The 13,556-nt window shown below is 37.7% G+C and overlaps 1 protein-coding gene across 1 annotated transcript in view; it reads left to right on the top strand.

Moving 5' to 3' along the window:
* The window catches only part of LOC124606551 (gem-associated protein 5), a 344,051-nt gene that overhangs the window by 177,236 nt on the left and 153,259 nt on the right, over positions 1 to 13,556 (top strand). The window contains exon 11 of the mRNA XM_047138535.1: positions 2,888 to 3,081. Within this exon, the coding sequence (XP_046994491.1) occupies positions 2,888 to 3,081 (194 nt within the window). The remainder of the gene's footprint in view (positions 1 to 2,887; positions 3,082 to 13,556) is intronic.

Below are 13,556 nucleotides of genomic sequence, written 5' to 3'. Positions count from 1 at the left end.
CAGTTGCGTTTTACAGTCTTTTACTTCCACTTTTCAAAACTACCTCACATACACATTTAATATGGCCAGTGCACTATTGTTTAACTTTCCATGAGCCACATTAATATATTGCAGGCAAACTGCTACAATAGTTTATTATTGATCATCTACAAGCGGTAAAAACCTAATCACAAAGTATACAATTCTTGAAGAATAGAAAGGTACGTATGGAGCAGACATTCATTGTTTTAACACACGGCCTATTGGTATAACACTTATTTCACTGTTTAGTTGATGCATTGTTGTCATTCTAACCAACACAGGTTCCTCGTCTGAAACTCGGCTGTGGACTGACTATTTTTTGACAAAAAATTGGGCCTTTATTTATCCTCACAATAATAGGTACTGAAACTACACAGAAATTACAATTAAAACTTAACTCATTAAATTAACTGAATGCATTGAAAAATTTGTTCTTTTTTAACAGTTTTTTCTACTAGAAGAGGTAGTTCGAATTATTTGTTTAAATCATGAAATTAAAAAAATTTAAGTATGCAAACAATACTTTTGACAAAACTGTTAACTACTTTGGAATTAATGAAGGGATGGTTTTGCTAACATGTTTACAAATAGAGCCAAATAGATACTTTAAGATTACTATTAGTTGTTCCTCCAAATGTTTATAATGAATACTGAATTTATGTTTGTTTATACGCCAAAAGTAGAATTTAAGTTGCGAGACAATTACTGATTTCCCCCAACAACAAAAGATACTAACAAGGAATAGTCAATTTCAATTAGTAAACCAATTACCTACATAAAACTAAGCACAAGATTAGATTTGGTGTTATATTCTTTAAAACTGAGGGCCAACCTTTCCCTTTTGTGAAAACACAGATTATGTTCACACATGTTAATGGTAATTAGTTAAAAGTGAAAAAAACGAATTGAAGGAGGCAGATGGCAAAACAAGAAGGGAGGTAAAAAATATCCCAGCTTGCTTCGTCACAGGTTCTGTAAGTGTTGTGCAATACATCGCTACAAGCCTCTGCTGTAGCCTCCATTGTAATCCAAAGGTGTAGAGGGGCATGATCAGCATGGTCACCATCACAGCAGTTGGTATGCTGCTAATTCTGCATTTTATGGCTAAGCAGACCAATCTCTTCACCTTGCCAATGCTACATTTACTCTCAACCTCTTGCCATGAGTCATACCCCAGGGGCCTAAATATGGTAAGATGTCAGTGTCATCCAGCTGCAAGCCTAGAACCTCATGTAACTAGTTTTGCTATTTAATTAAAGATTAGTAGTGTAATTGTTTTCATCTTGTGGTTGTATTAAGATGTCATGAATAATTATTCAGCCTCTAAAAATTCCTTTGAGGACAACTTTTTTTCTCGTAAGATTACAGGTTTTATCTGAAACGCATAACAAATCTACATACAACAATATTGTCTTCTGGACTCCAAGGGCTAGGTTACTCGCATTTCCATCGTAGCTAATGATAACTAATAATGAAATTCATGCAAAAATTTTGATTTTTATCATTTGCAACGGAACAAATTAAATTGCCTTGCACAAGAAAACTACTATAGTTTACATTGTGACGCACACTAGTTCTTTGGCATTATTTTGCACATTTATTTGTGAAGTTGACTAAATCATTAAATTATTGATATTAATAGTTATTATTGTTATACTGTTAGTTCCTCGGGACTGTTCTGGGATGGGAAAATGTACTGACTTTTTCACAGGGATTCGTGTAATGCACTAGTCCAAAAAGTGTCGAGACTGGATTAATAAAACATAGAGAAGCATTAAAATGGTGTTTTGAATGTTGTAGATACTCAACAAAGTTCCCTTCGTCTGAGTACAACATGCAGAAAATTCTTACAAGCATGTGAAACTGTCAGAAAAGTAATTCTTTGGAATCTTGTTCATCTCTGGCGTCACATCGGCTCGAATGTCAGTTATGTCATCAAGCTGTTGATCCTTCATTAGAATTTCTGCACTTTGTTGTTTTGCAGTAGGTTCATATTGATAACATCAAGTCTTGCCACCCTGTACGATTTTTTTGAGAAAAGAATTGTCCATGTTCCACATTTCAATCAAGTCAAGTTGGGAAATTACCTTCATACCGACTGCTACAACACATGTATCAAGGTAACTTTGAACATTAATAACTTCTAAACTGTACAAGATAGACAAAAACAAATTACATCAATCGATTTCAGAGCTCAAGCGAGTGTCATTTGGTGTGTCATACACCCCCCTTCCAATTTAAAAAAAATTACTTGAATCCAAAATGGCGGATTTCAATATGGCGGCCATGAATGACATTCACTCCAAAAGTTACGGCCGCACGTCAAACCTATGTTCCCATTATCACATTTCAATTTTCCCTTTAATCTTCCAACTTATGAAGGTGTCCAAGGACTTTTGACTCGCCCTGTACTGTTTGTTGATGTAATTACTGAGCGAGTCACTCATTGTGAGAGTGTTAGAGCTCTATGTATGGAACACCTTCTGAGTTGCCTATTTACACTGTGATCCAGTGTTTCAGATAGTCTTCTGTTAACTAACACATCGAGGGAAGGTTGTCGAAAATAGCGCATAAAATGGAAACAACAAATTGGCTGTACACCCGGAAGTATACCACTAATAGATCGGAGCATCCCATTGGTGAAAATGTGTGCGTGTGTAAGAAAACTTGAAGAAAAAGGTGTGGGACATGTAAATGTAGTAAGCACTGTCTTCTTTTAGTCAAAGATTATAGAAAGCAGTGAATAGTAAGTAGTAAATATGCATAAAAAATAACAAATAAAGAGAATAAAACAAATAATGTATAATAACTGTACCATACAGAATCGCCATACAGATTGAGTTTTATTTTGTTTTACTTTTTGCAGGTCCGTCCAAGTCTGGAAAATTCCTGATTTATTAGAAATCAAACTTTACCCTCATAAGAAAGCAATACAGTCTTTGGTGTGGCATCCTGCTAGCACCTATACTGATACAGAATTCTCAGTATGTCGAAACTGGTTGGCAGTTGCATCTAATGAAACAGTAATTAAAGTATATGATTTAAAGCGCCTGTTGGAAGGTATGTAATTATTTATAAGAAAAGAGCAATGTTCATGTGGTGTATTTAATGAGTCGTGTATCACCGCATTATCCTATTGTGTCCAAAATCATCCCACTCCATTCCTTTAACCAAATGGAAGATGTTTTATTGATGGAAAACAAGTTCATGTAAGAGCAGAGTTTATCATAACATTTTTTCAGGTTGATTTAAAGAACATTAAGTTTAAATGTTAAATGCTCCAGGATGTAAACAACACTGTGACTAATCGTAGTATTGAGAAGGTCTCACACAATCCTTTGCAATGTTGTGTGATTTTTTATTTCCTTTTTGTCACTTACACTTGCAAAAATGTGATCATTGGTGACACTAACAATGTTGATTCCAGTGCTCATCAATCCTCAGTTTGTGTGATTTTGTGAATGATTAGCTGTATTTTTAACTATAGTTTGTTGTTTTTATTACTCAGATATTTCTTGCCAAATCATTTGAATCATCTGTAGTGACCTTTTTTTATATTTGGGGCTGTTTTTGTCTACAGATGTTCGTGTAGAAAAGGCCAGCTGTACTCCATGCTCTTCATTAGTATGTCATAGATTGTCCATTTTTATGTTTGGCATATTGTTGCTGTAGTCTCTTAAGTATAAACACTTGTTACAAATATTTTGAAAGACAATCTGAAAAGCTAAGAAAATATTAAGAGTAAATTAATGGTTGTTGAACAAGTGTGCAGCACACTCCCGACCTTGCTAGCCATCTACATTGTCCGTTAGAGAATGACACTGTGAGTGGAACAGTAATGACACAAGAGTACAATTTTTGTGCACCAGGAGAATTACTGTTAAGTAACTTTTGTAATGTAGATAACAGAGCAGTGTGTAGCACTAGTATTTTAGTCAAGCTATTAAAATATTCAGTAGTCATCATCTTTCACCTTTCATGTGCTAATTAAACTATGCAGATAAATAGTCAGTGGTTAATCAGGTTGCTGACTTGCAAGGTAGATGTTGTGGATGACTAATAGATGCATAATTTATTAACAAATACATGTAGATATAAATAACTCTGAACTATATTAAAGAAGACTACGCACAACAAAGGGAGTATACAAATGGGACGGAAATCTATAGATATGATATACATGCACAGACAAACAAATGATTACAATTTCTGAAAAAAAATGGATGTTTTATTCATGAGAAAATGCTTCAGAAATTGAGCACATCAGTAACGTGTTGGTCTACCTCTGGTCTTTATGGCAAGCATTTATTCAAATTAACATTAATTGATAGACTTACTGGATTTCCTCCTTAGGGATATCATGCCATATTTTGTCCAACTGGCACATAGATCATCAAAATCCTGAAGTGGTTGGAAGGCCCTGCCCATAATGCTCCAAACATGCTTGATTGGGGAGTGATTGAATGACCTTGCTGGCCAAGATAGGGTTTAGTGAGCCTGAAGACAACAGTAGAACCTCTCTCCATGTGCACATTAACTTGCTGAAATGTAAGCCCAGTATGGCCTGCCGCAAAGGGCAAAAAAACAGGACATCGAAGATAGTCGATATACTGCTGTGCTGCTAGGATGCCAAAGGGGTTCTACTATAAAATGAAATGGCACACAAGACCATTACTCCTGTCTGTCAGGCCGTAGGGTGGGCAACAATCAGGTTGGTATCCCACTGCTGCCCAGGGTGTCTCCAGATACATCTTTGCTGGTCATCGGAGCTCAGTTCGAAGAAAGGCTCATCACCAAAGACAGTTCTACTCCAGTCAATGAGATTCCAAGCCAAAGATGTGTCTGGGGATGTCCCGGACAACAGTGGTATACCAGTCTGACTTGCCCAGCATACGGCCTGGCAACCATGAATGATGGTCTGTGGTGCCATTTCTCTTCATAGCAGGATCCCTTTGGTTCTCATCCACAGCAGCCCTACAGCACAGTGGTACGTGAACTATATCCTATGCCCCATTTTGTTTCCCTTCATGGCAAGCCATCACAGTCTTGCAATTTCAGCAAGTTAATGCCCACCCACTCCAAGTTTAAACGCAGCCAAAACCTCTCAGACAAACAGAAGCTAAACGATGTCAAAGTTAGCGTAAGGAGGGCTATGCGTGAAGCGTTCATTGAATTCGAAAGTAAAATTCTATGTACCGACTTGACAGAAAATCCTAGGAAGTTCTGGTCTTACGTTAAATCAGTAAGTGGCTCGAAACAGCATATCCAGACACTACGGGATGATGATGGCATTGAAACAGAGGATGACACGCGTAAAGCTGAAATACTAAACACCTTTTTCCAAAGCTGTTTCACAGAGGAAGACCGCACTGCAGTTCCTTCTCTAAATCCTCGCACAAACGAAAAAATGGCTGACATCGAAATAAGTGTCCAAGGAATAGAAAAGCAACTGGAATCACTCAATAGAGGAAAGTCCACTGGACCTGACGGGATACCAATTCGATTCTACACAGAGTACGCGAAAGAACTTGCCCCCCTTCTAACAGCCGTGTACCGCAAGTCTCTAGAGGAACGGAGGGTTCCAAATGATTGGAAAAGAGCACAGATAGTCCCAGTCTTCAAGAAGGGTCGTCGAGCAGATGCGCAAAACTATAGACCTATATCTCTTACGTCGATCTCTTGTAGAATTTTAGAACATGTTTTTTGCTCGCGTATCATGTCATTTCTGGAAACCCAGAATCTACTATGTAGGAATCAACATGGATTCCGGAAACAGCGATCGTGTGAGACCCAACTCGCCTTATTTGTTCATGAGACCCAGAAAATATTAGATACAGGCTCCCAGGTAGATGCTATTTTTCTTGACTTCCGGAAGGCGTTCGATACAGTTCCGCACTGTCGCCTGATAAACAAAGTAAGAGCCTACGGAATATCAGACCAGCTGTGTGGCTGGATTGAAGAGTTTTTAGCAAACAGAACACAGCATGTTGTTATCAATGGAGAGACGTCTACAGATGTTAAAGTAACCTCTGGCGTGCCACAGGGGAGTGTTATGGGACCATTGCTTTTCACAATATATATAAATGACTTAGTAGATAGTGTCGGAAGTTCCATGCGGCTTTTCGCGGATGATGCTGTAGTATACAGAGAAGTTGCTGCATTAGAAAATTGTAGCGAAATACAGGAAGATCTGCAGCGGATAGGCACTTGGTGCAGGGAGTGGCAACTGACCCTTAACATAGACAAATGTAATGTATTGCGAATACATAGAAAGAAGGATCCTTTATTGTATGATTATATGATAGCGGAACAAACACTGGTAGCAGTTACTTCTGTAAAATATCTGGGAGTATGCGTACGGAACCATTTGAAGTGGAATGATCATATAAAATTAATTGTTGGTAAGGCGGATACCAGGTTGAGATTCATTGGGAGAGTGCTTAGAAAATGTAGTCCATCAACAAAGGAGGTGGCTTACAAAACACTCGTTCGACCTATACTTGAGTATTGCTCATCAGTGTGGGATCCGTACCAGGTCGGGTTGACGGAGGAGATAGAAAAGATCCAAAGAAGAGCGGCGCGTTTCGTCACAGGGTTATTTGGTAACCGTGATAGCGTTACGGAGATGTTTAATAAACTCAAGTGGCAGACTCTGCAAGAGAGGCGCTCTGCATCGCGGTGTAGATTGCTCGCCAGGTTTAGAGAGGGTGCGTTTCTGGATGAGGTATCGAATATATTGCTTCCCCCTACTTATACCTCCCGAGGAGATCACGAATGTAAAATTAGAGAGATTAGAGCGCGCACGGAGGCTTTCAGACAGTCGTTCTTCCCGCGAACCATACGCGACTGGAACAGGAAAGGGAGGTAATGACAGTGGCACGTAAAGTGCCCTCCGCCACACACCGTTGGGTGGCTTGCGGAGTATCAATGTAGATGTAGATGTAGATGGCGAGAGTTTGTACTTCTTGTCTTCGTGCTTGCCAAACCCTACCTACGCCAGCGAGGTCACTGGATCTCTCCTCAATTGAGAACATTTGGAGCATTAAGGACAGGGCCCTCCAACCATGTCAGGATTTTGATGATCTAATGTGACTTTCATTTGATTGATGATTTTGTGCAAGCTTTAACGACAGTATAAATATTAAGTGGAAGCAATGCAGATGCAGACTTGATGTGAGAATCTTCTGTTTTATACTTATATGGTGGAGAATGCAGTTCATCATTGTTTTCCTCATATGCAGTTTGTCTTATCTAGACCATAGACGAATAATATCTCGAGGCATAATTCCCTACCTTGAACAGTTTAACTGGTTACTTGGCTCTGTCATCATTTATGCCAAGAGGAAATGGTTTAGAAAGTTAAATATTTGATTATATAGAAGGCATTAGGGAGTGTAAGGGCCAGCAGTAAATGGCAGTGATGTGAAGAGTTAATGAGGCTGCCAGGTCGCTGGAGTCTTGATAGATCTGTGTACACTCAGCCATGCAATACCTTAGATAGTGAATAGACATTGTTTAATAAAATAATTAAAATTTAATTACAGAAAAAATAACTTACTTCATTTAGTACAAACACAATTATGCTGTATTAAGAGTTGAAAACAAGAAAAAGAAGCCACAAGTTAACATTTAAAAAAATGAAAGATCAGAGTTTAATTACAGAATGTACGTATAGCCACCTTGGCTGCATAAAATCGTTGTCAAATTGACCATGGTTTCGACAGCTCTAAGTCGGTCTTCATCAGAATAAAAATTACATAGGTTTATCTAAAAAATATAATGACACGGCTCAAAAATACAATATAATTAATAGGATTACTTCAATATATTGTACAAACAGTGTACTTACATGTAATCACACCATAGGTGAAAAACATCTGAGCAAAAATGCTCTTGTCAAGTTGAAAAAATCACAAGAATAAAAATTAAACTGTAAAAATATAACATGTTTGTCAGTTGAAATAACATGTTCCATTGAAATACAATGGCAGTCACGAGGTAACTTAGAGAGAAACAACTGCATCAAACTGCCGCTATCATCAGACTAGCCGGCTAACAGGCCTAGGCAGCCACAAGTTCGACATGAAAATAGATTTGCACCATCTAGCAAGTGATAGCACTAGTTGTCGAATTCATTGGAATGAGATATGGATATCTACTGTGTGCATCGATGGTAATCACCCACCATGTACTTGGCAAAGGACCAGCAAAATCAGCGATTATGCATTTCCAGTGACTGTCAGGTTGAAGCCAATTTACAAATTTTTGGCGTGGCACTGCTTGGTTATCAATGCACACATGACTGTGGAGCAGTCATCTGTTCTCTTTGTTCGTCCACCTCAAGCCATGTACAGTGCTGGTGCACTAGCTGTTTAGTTCTAATGATTCTCCAGTGTCTTCTACGTAATAGTTTCAAAACATATTGTTGCAGTGAAGTGGTAATCATGAATTGTTTGTTCATTCTGAGGAGAAAGGCTGTTGTATTGCGCATAGTATTTGCATACTTTGGCATCTGGAATTGTTTCCAGATTACAGGCCAACCCATCCAAATGTAATACTTAGGCAATTGTAGTGATTGATCTCGTTCAGTAGCTTGTGTGATCTCTCAACAATCAATGGGAAAATCTTGCTGCGTGTGCGTATTAGGTTGGTCAGTTTGAAGACAAGAAGCTTCTGATGCATTGAATTCCTGATCATTTCCCATAGGTAAATGAGACAAGAGTGTCTGCATTTGGTGCTGTGCAGTAGGGCGATAGAGAATTTCATACTGGTAATTGGGCAGAAGTAGTGACCAGTGTTGCAGGTTCGTGCTGTATGATCAAGCTTATCTTTCATCGGACGAATAAGAGCAGACAACAGCTTTTGATCCGTCATGAGAAATTTCAACCATGCCGATTTTGATGAAATTTCATGACACAGTTGATGGTGGCTAAGGCTTCCTTTCCCAGCTGACTATAACTGGCTTGGGCCTCGTTCAGTGTCTTCAAAGCGAAAACTATGGGGCATTCAGCGTTTCCAACCTTGTGAGATAAAATTGTCCTCACTCCCTATGATCTCGCATCAACTGCAAGCACTACTGATATTTTTTAGTATCGAAATGAATAAGACATGCGTAATTAAGTGTGCATTTTCAACTTTTTAAATGGTAGTTTGCATTCTCCAGTCCATTGGAAAGGAACATTGTCACACTGGAGGTGATGCAAAGGAGCATCAATTTGCACTGCAGTCCAAAAAAATTTGATATAATAGGTCAGTTTATCAGAACTGGCTGAAGGTCTCATACATCCTTAGGAGGAAGCAATTTCCAGATGGCCACTAAATGCTCAGTCAAGGGGCGAGCGACATGGATGTCAATGAAATGTCCCAGATATGCAATTTCTGTATTGAAAAATGAACACTTCTATAAATTAGACTTATGCCCTGTGCCAGTTAAAACTAGAAAAAGAGAGTTGAGATGCTGCTCCAGCATTTGTCAGGATACAGTGATGTCATCCAAATAATTTGAACATGACAAAAATTTCAACATAGCTTGTTCAAGAAAGTGTTGAAAAAAACGCAGAAACAGATGCGCTTCCAAAGGGAAGATGCTGGTACTGATATGAGCTAACATCTTTATTGACCTCCTTTTTTTCCCCCTTTTCTTCCTCATCCAGGGGAAGTTGGAGGTAAGCATCAACTAAATCGGTCTTAGAGAAGAATTGTCCAGTTAGCTCCTCAGTACATACAACTGCAAAAGAATCGATAACCATTTGAGTGTCAAGTGGTGCTTAAAGTCAGCAAAAGTCTAATTCTCCTGTTCTGATTTCTTGTGATAACCAGAGCAGATGCCAATTGAATAGCTGAAATAGGTTTTAAGACAAGTTTAGAAACAACTTCATCATTAATGGCATGAGGCATTGGAAGGCTGGAGTGATACTTTTGTCTGAGCATTGTATTTGATTGTGATTTGTGTCAGAAAATGCTTTGCACATCTCAATGTACCATCAAACAAATGTCCTCATTTTTCAAATGATTTATAAATGCTGACTTGAGAAACTTGTATATCAATAGCATGTGCATTGTCCTCAATATCTAATCCAAACAAATCAAACGCATAGATGCCAAATATACTAAGACATGAGTGTGTTTGAACTATTGTGAATAGTATTGATACAGCCATATTTCAGTATTTTACTAGCAAAGTATACATCTCAAACACAGAGATACTTTGTCCTCAATTGCTCATAAGTAGTTTGATGAATCAATTGTGACTGAAGCAATATTATGTAACTGGAATGGTACAAATTGATTGCAAATCTGTAAAGATATAAGGAGCTTGTGGGTTTTCTCCGTATGAAACTGTCAGTTCAGCTTTTGGAGGACTGCTTTTTCTGTTTTGCGAGGGACAGAGCCATTTGCTGTTTATTCATGTGAGGAGAGCTGATGCAAATTAGCCAAGTTTTGTACTCTGTGTGTTGATTCACAATTTTTGCACTTGCATCTACAGCCCCTATCAACATTACCAGGAGAAGCGGGTATAAATTCATAATGTGAGATCATATTAGTCTCCATTTGCTCAAATCTAGGTTGAATTGGAACAGAGTGTGCTTTGTGCTTCTGTTGGAGGCACACTTGCTGCTTGTGTCCTGATTTTTGACAGTGTTGGAATTTCGCTTATCTGGAGGAGGAGTGTTTGTGATCGTGTATGACATAACACGTGACACAAGACTTCAGAGCATGTGAATTTGCATGTCCTGCTTATGCCATGGCTTCCAGCTGTTGAGCTATGCAACAACAAGCAAATTAAAGTTAATTTTCATATTCTCTGAGCTTTGATTACTTTAAGTTGGTCATTACGACAAGGATTGCAATGCTTCAGAATCTCATTGTGTTGTCTGCAAGGTTCTGAATAAAGGCATCATGAAACTTTTCATCTTGAATAGAAGCTCCACAAGTGCAGCTAAATTTATAGTTTCCAGTCATGCCGTTGAGTTCAGCGATCCACTTTTAGCAAAACTGATTACTATTATGATGCGTGTGAAAAAGTTTAAAATGAGCAGCAGTTACATGAATCTACACTTCAAAAAAATTCATCAAGTTTGCTAGTGACTTCCTCGTAGGATAGGGCTTGGGGTTCTGCATGGGGGAACAGTTTTGTATGGAACCTAAATATGGATACTCCTTACCCAAGGACAAAAGAAAGAACATTATGAGTCACCTGTGATTTTTAGGCTGTGAAATGTTTGAGCTGGATTTAGTACTCCTTCCATTCCTCTTGTTTCTCATCAAAATAGTGGAAGGGAGGTGGCGGCGGTGGCACTTGGCCTCCAGAGTTCTGTGCTTAAGCTATAGTTTCTTGTGCTTACTATGGATTTAGCAGTCTGGTAATGCTTGCCAGTAACTGTTGAATTTGTTGGCTCTGAAACTGAATAAGTGCAGTGTTCGTGCTCCAAAAGTTGCCATTATATACAAAATTTAAAACACTGCAAGAACAGATATAACAAATTAAGGAATACTGTAATAATAATAATATTGGAAATTGATATTAAAGAGTAATGGTGAAAGTCCGTCACCCTGTCGCACTCCAGTTTGGATTTCAAACACAAACAATACAGTGCCTCCGGAAGTACGACAGTATTGTAGTGCCTCAATTTTGCGTTAATGGATATGGACTTCTTGTTATAATAGTATAATATAATAATATAATATAATAAAACGGTGCAGACAATAGAACTGAATTCAGGAACATCATCAAAAAACATAAATTTGACACCACAACACAGAAGAGACCAGGATGTAAATGGACAGTGGAGCGAAAGAAACAACACAGTGAACACATGAAGAAAATTTGGGCTCAGAAAAAACACAATCAATCATCATAAAGGAATTCAAGTTCAAACGCTCTCTTAATTGGGAATAATCGAAAATAATAATAATAATATTGGAAATATACAAAGTAGATCCTAAATTGATACAGTTCCTAAGCATAGTAATGAAAAATTGGAAAACCACACTTAATATCCAAACAAATTCAAATAATATCACATCACAGCCAATACAGATTAAGCGTGGAATATCCCAAGGAGACTCATTAAGTCCTTTCTGGTTCTGCCTTGCTCTGAACCCACTATCCAATATGCTAAATAACACAAATTATGGATACAATATTACTGGAACATACCCACACAAAATCACACATCTGCTATACATGGATGATCTAAAACTACTGGCAGCAACAAATCAACAACTCAACCAATTACTAAAGATAACAGAAGTATTCAGCAATGATATAAATATGGCTTTTGGAACAGACAAATGTAAGAAAAATAGCATAGTCAAGGGAAAACACACTAAACAAGAAGATTACATATTGGATAACCACAGTGACTGCATAGAAGCGATGGAAAAAACAGATGCCTATAAATATCTAGGATACAGACAAAAAATAGGAATAGATAATACAAATATTAAAGAAGAACTAAAAGAAAAATATAGACAAAGACTAACAAAAATACTGAAAACAGAATTGACAGCAAGAAACAAGACAAAAGCTATAAATACTTATGCTATACCAATATTGACCTACTCATTTGGAGTAGTGAAATGGAGCAACACAGACCTAGAAGCACTCAATACACTTACACGATCACAATGCCACAAATATAGAATACATCACATACATTCAGCAACTGAAAGATTCACATTAAGCAGAAAGGAAGGAGGAAGGGGATTTATTGACATAAAAAACCTACATTATGGACAGGTAGACAATATAAGAAAATTCTTTCTAGAACGAGCAGAAACTAGCAAAATACACAAAGCAATCACTCATATAAATACATCGGCTACACCACTGCAATTTCATAACCACTTCTACAACCCTTTAGATCACACAATATCAACAGATACGAAGAAAGTAAATTGGAAAAAGAAAACACTACATGGCAAGCACCCGTATCGTCTAACACAGCCACACATCGATCAAGACGCATCCAACACATGGCTAAGAAAAGGCAATATATACAGTGAGACGGAAGGATTCATTATTGCAATACAGGATCAAACAATAAACACCAGATATTACAGTAAGCATATTATTAAAGATCCCAATACCACAACAGATAAATGCACAACAGCTTGCCTTACAACATAAACTTATAAAACAACACGTTCCCACAAAGAAGTATGCACCACAAAATGTACTGGAGAATGGTGAATACAAATTATACTGGAACAGAACCATTATAACAGATAAAACAACACCACATAACAAACCTGACATCATACTCACCAATAAAAAGAAGAAATTAACACAACTAATCGAAATATCCATACCCAATACAACAAATATACAAAAGAAAACAGGAGAAAAAATTGAAAAATACATCCAACTGGCTGAGGAAGTCAAGGACATGTGGCATCAGGATAAAGTTGACATTATACCAATTATACTATCAACTACAGGAGTCATACCACACAATATCCACCAGTACATCAATGCAATACAGCTACATCCAAACTTATATGTACAACTACAGAAATCCGTAATTATTGAT

The sequence above is a fragment of the Schistocerca americana genome, chromosome 3, assembly GCF_021461395.2.
Source record: "Schistocerca americana isolate TAMUIC-IGC-003095 chromosome 3, iqSchAmer2.1, whole genome shotgun sequence".
NCBI lineage: Eukaryota > Metazoa > Arthropoda > Insecta > Orthoptera > Acrididae > Schistocerca > Schistocerca americana.
This window is presented reverse-complemented; position numbering and strand designations above follow the sequence as displayed.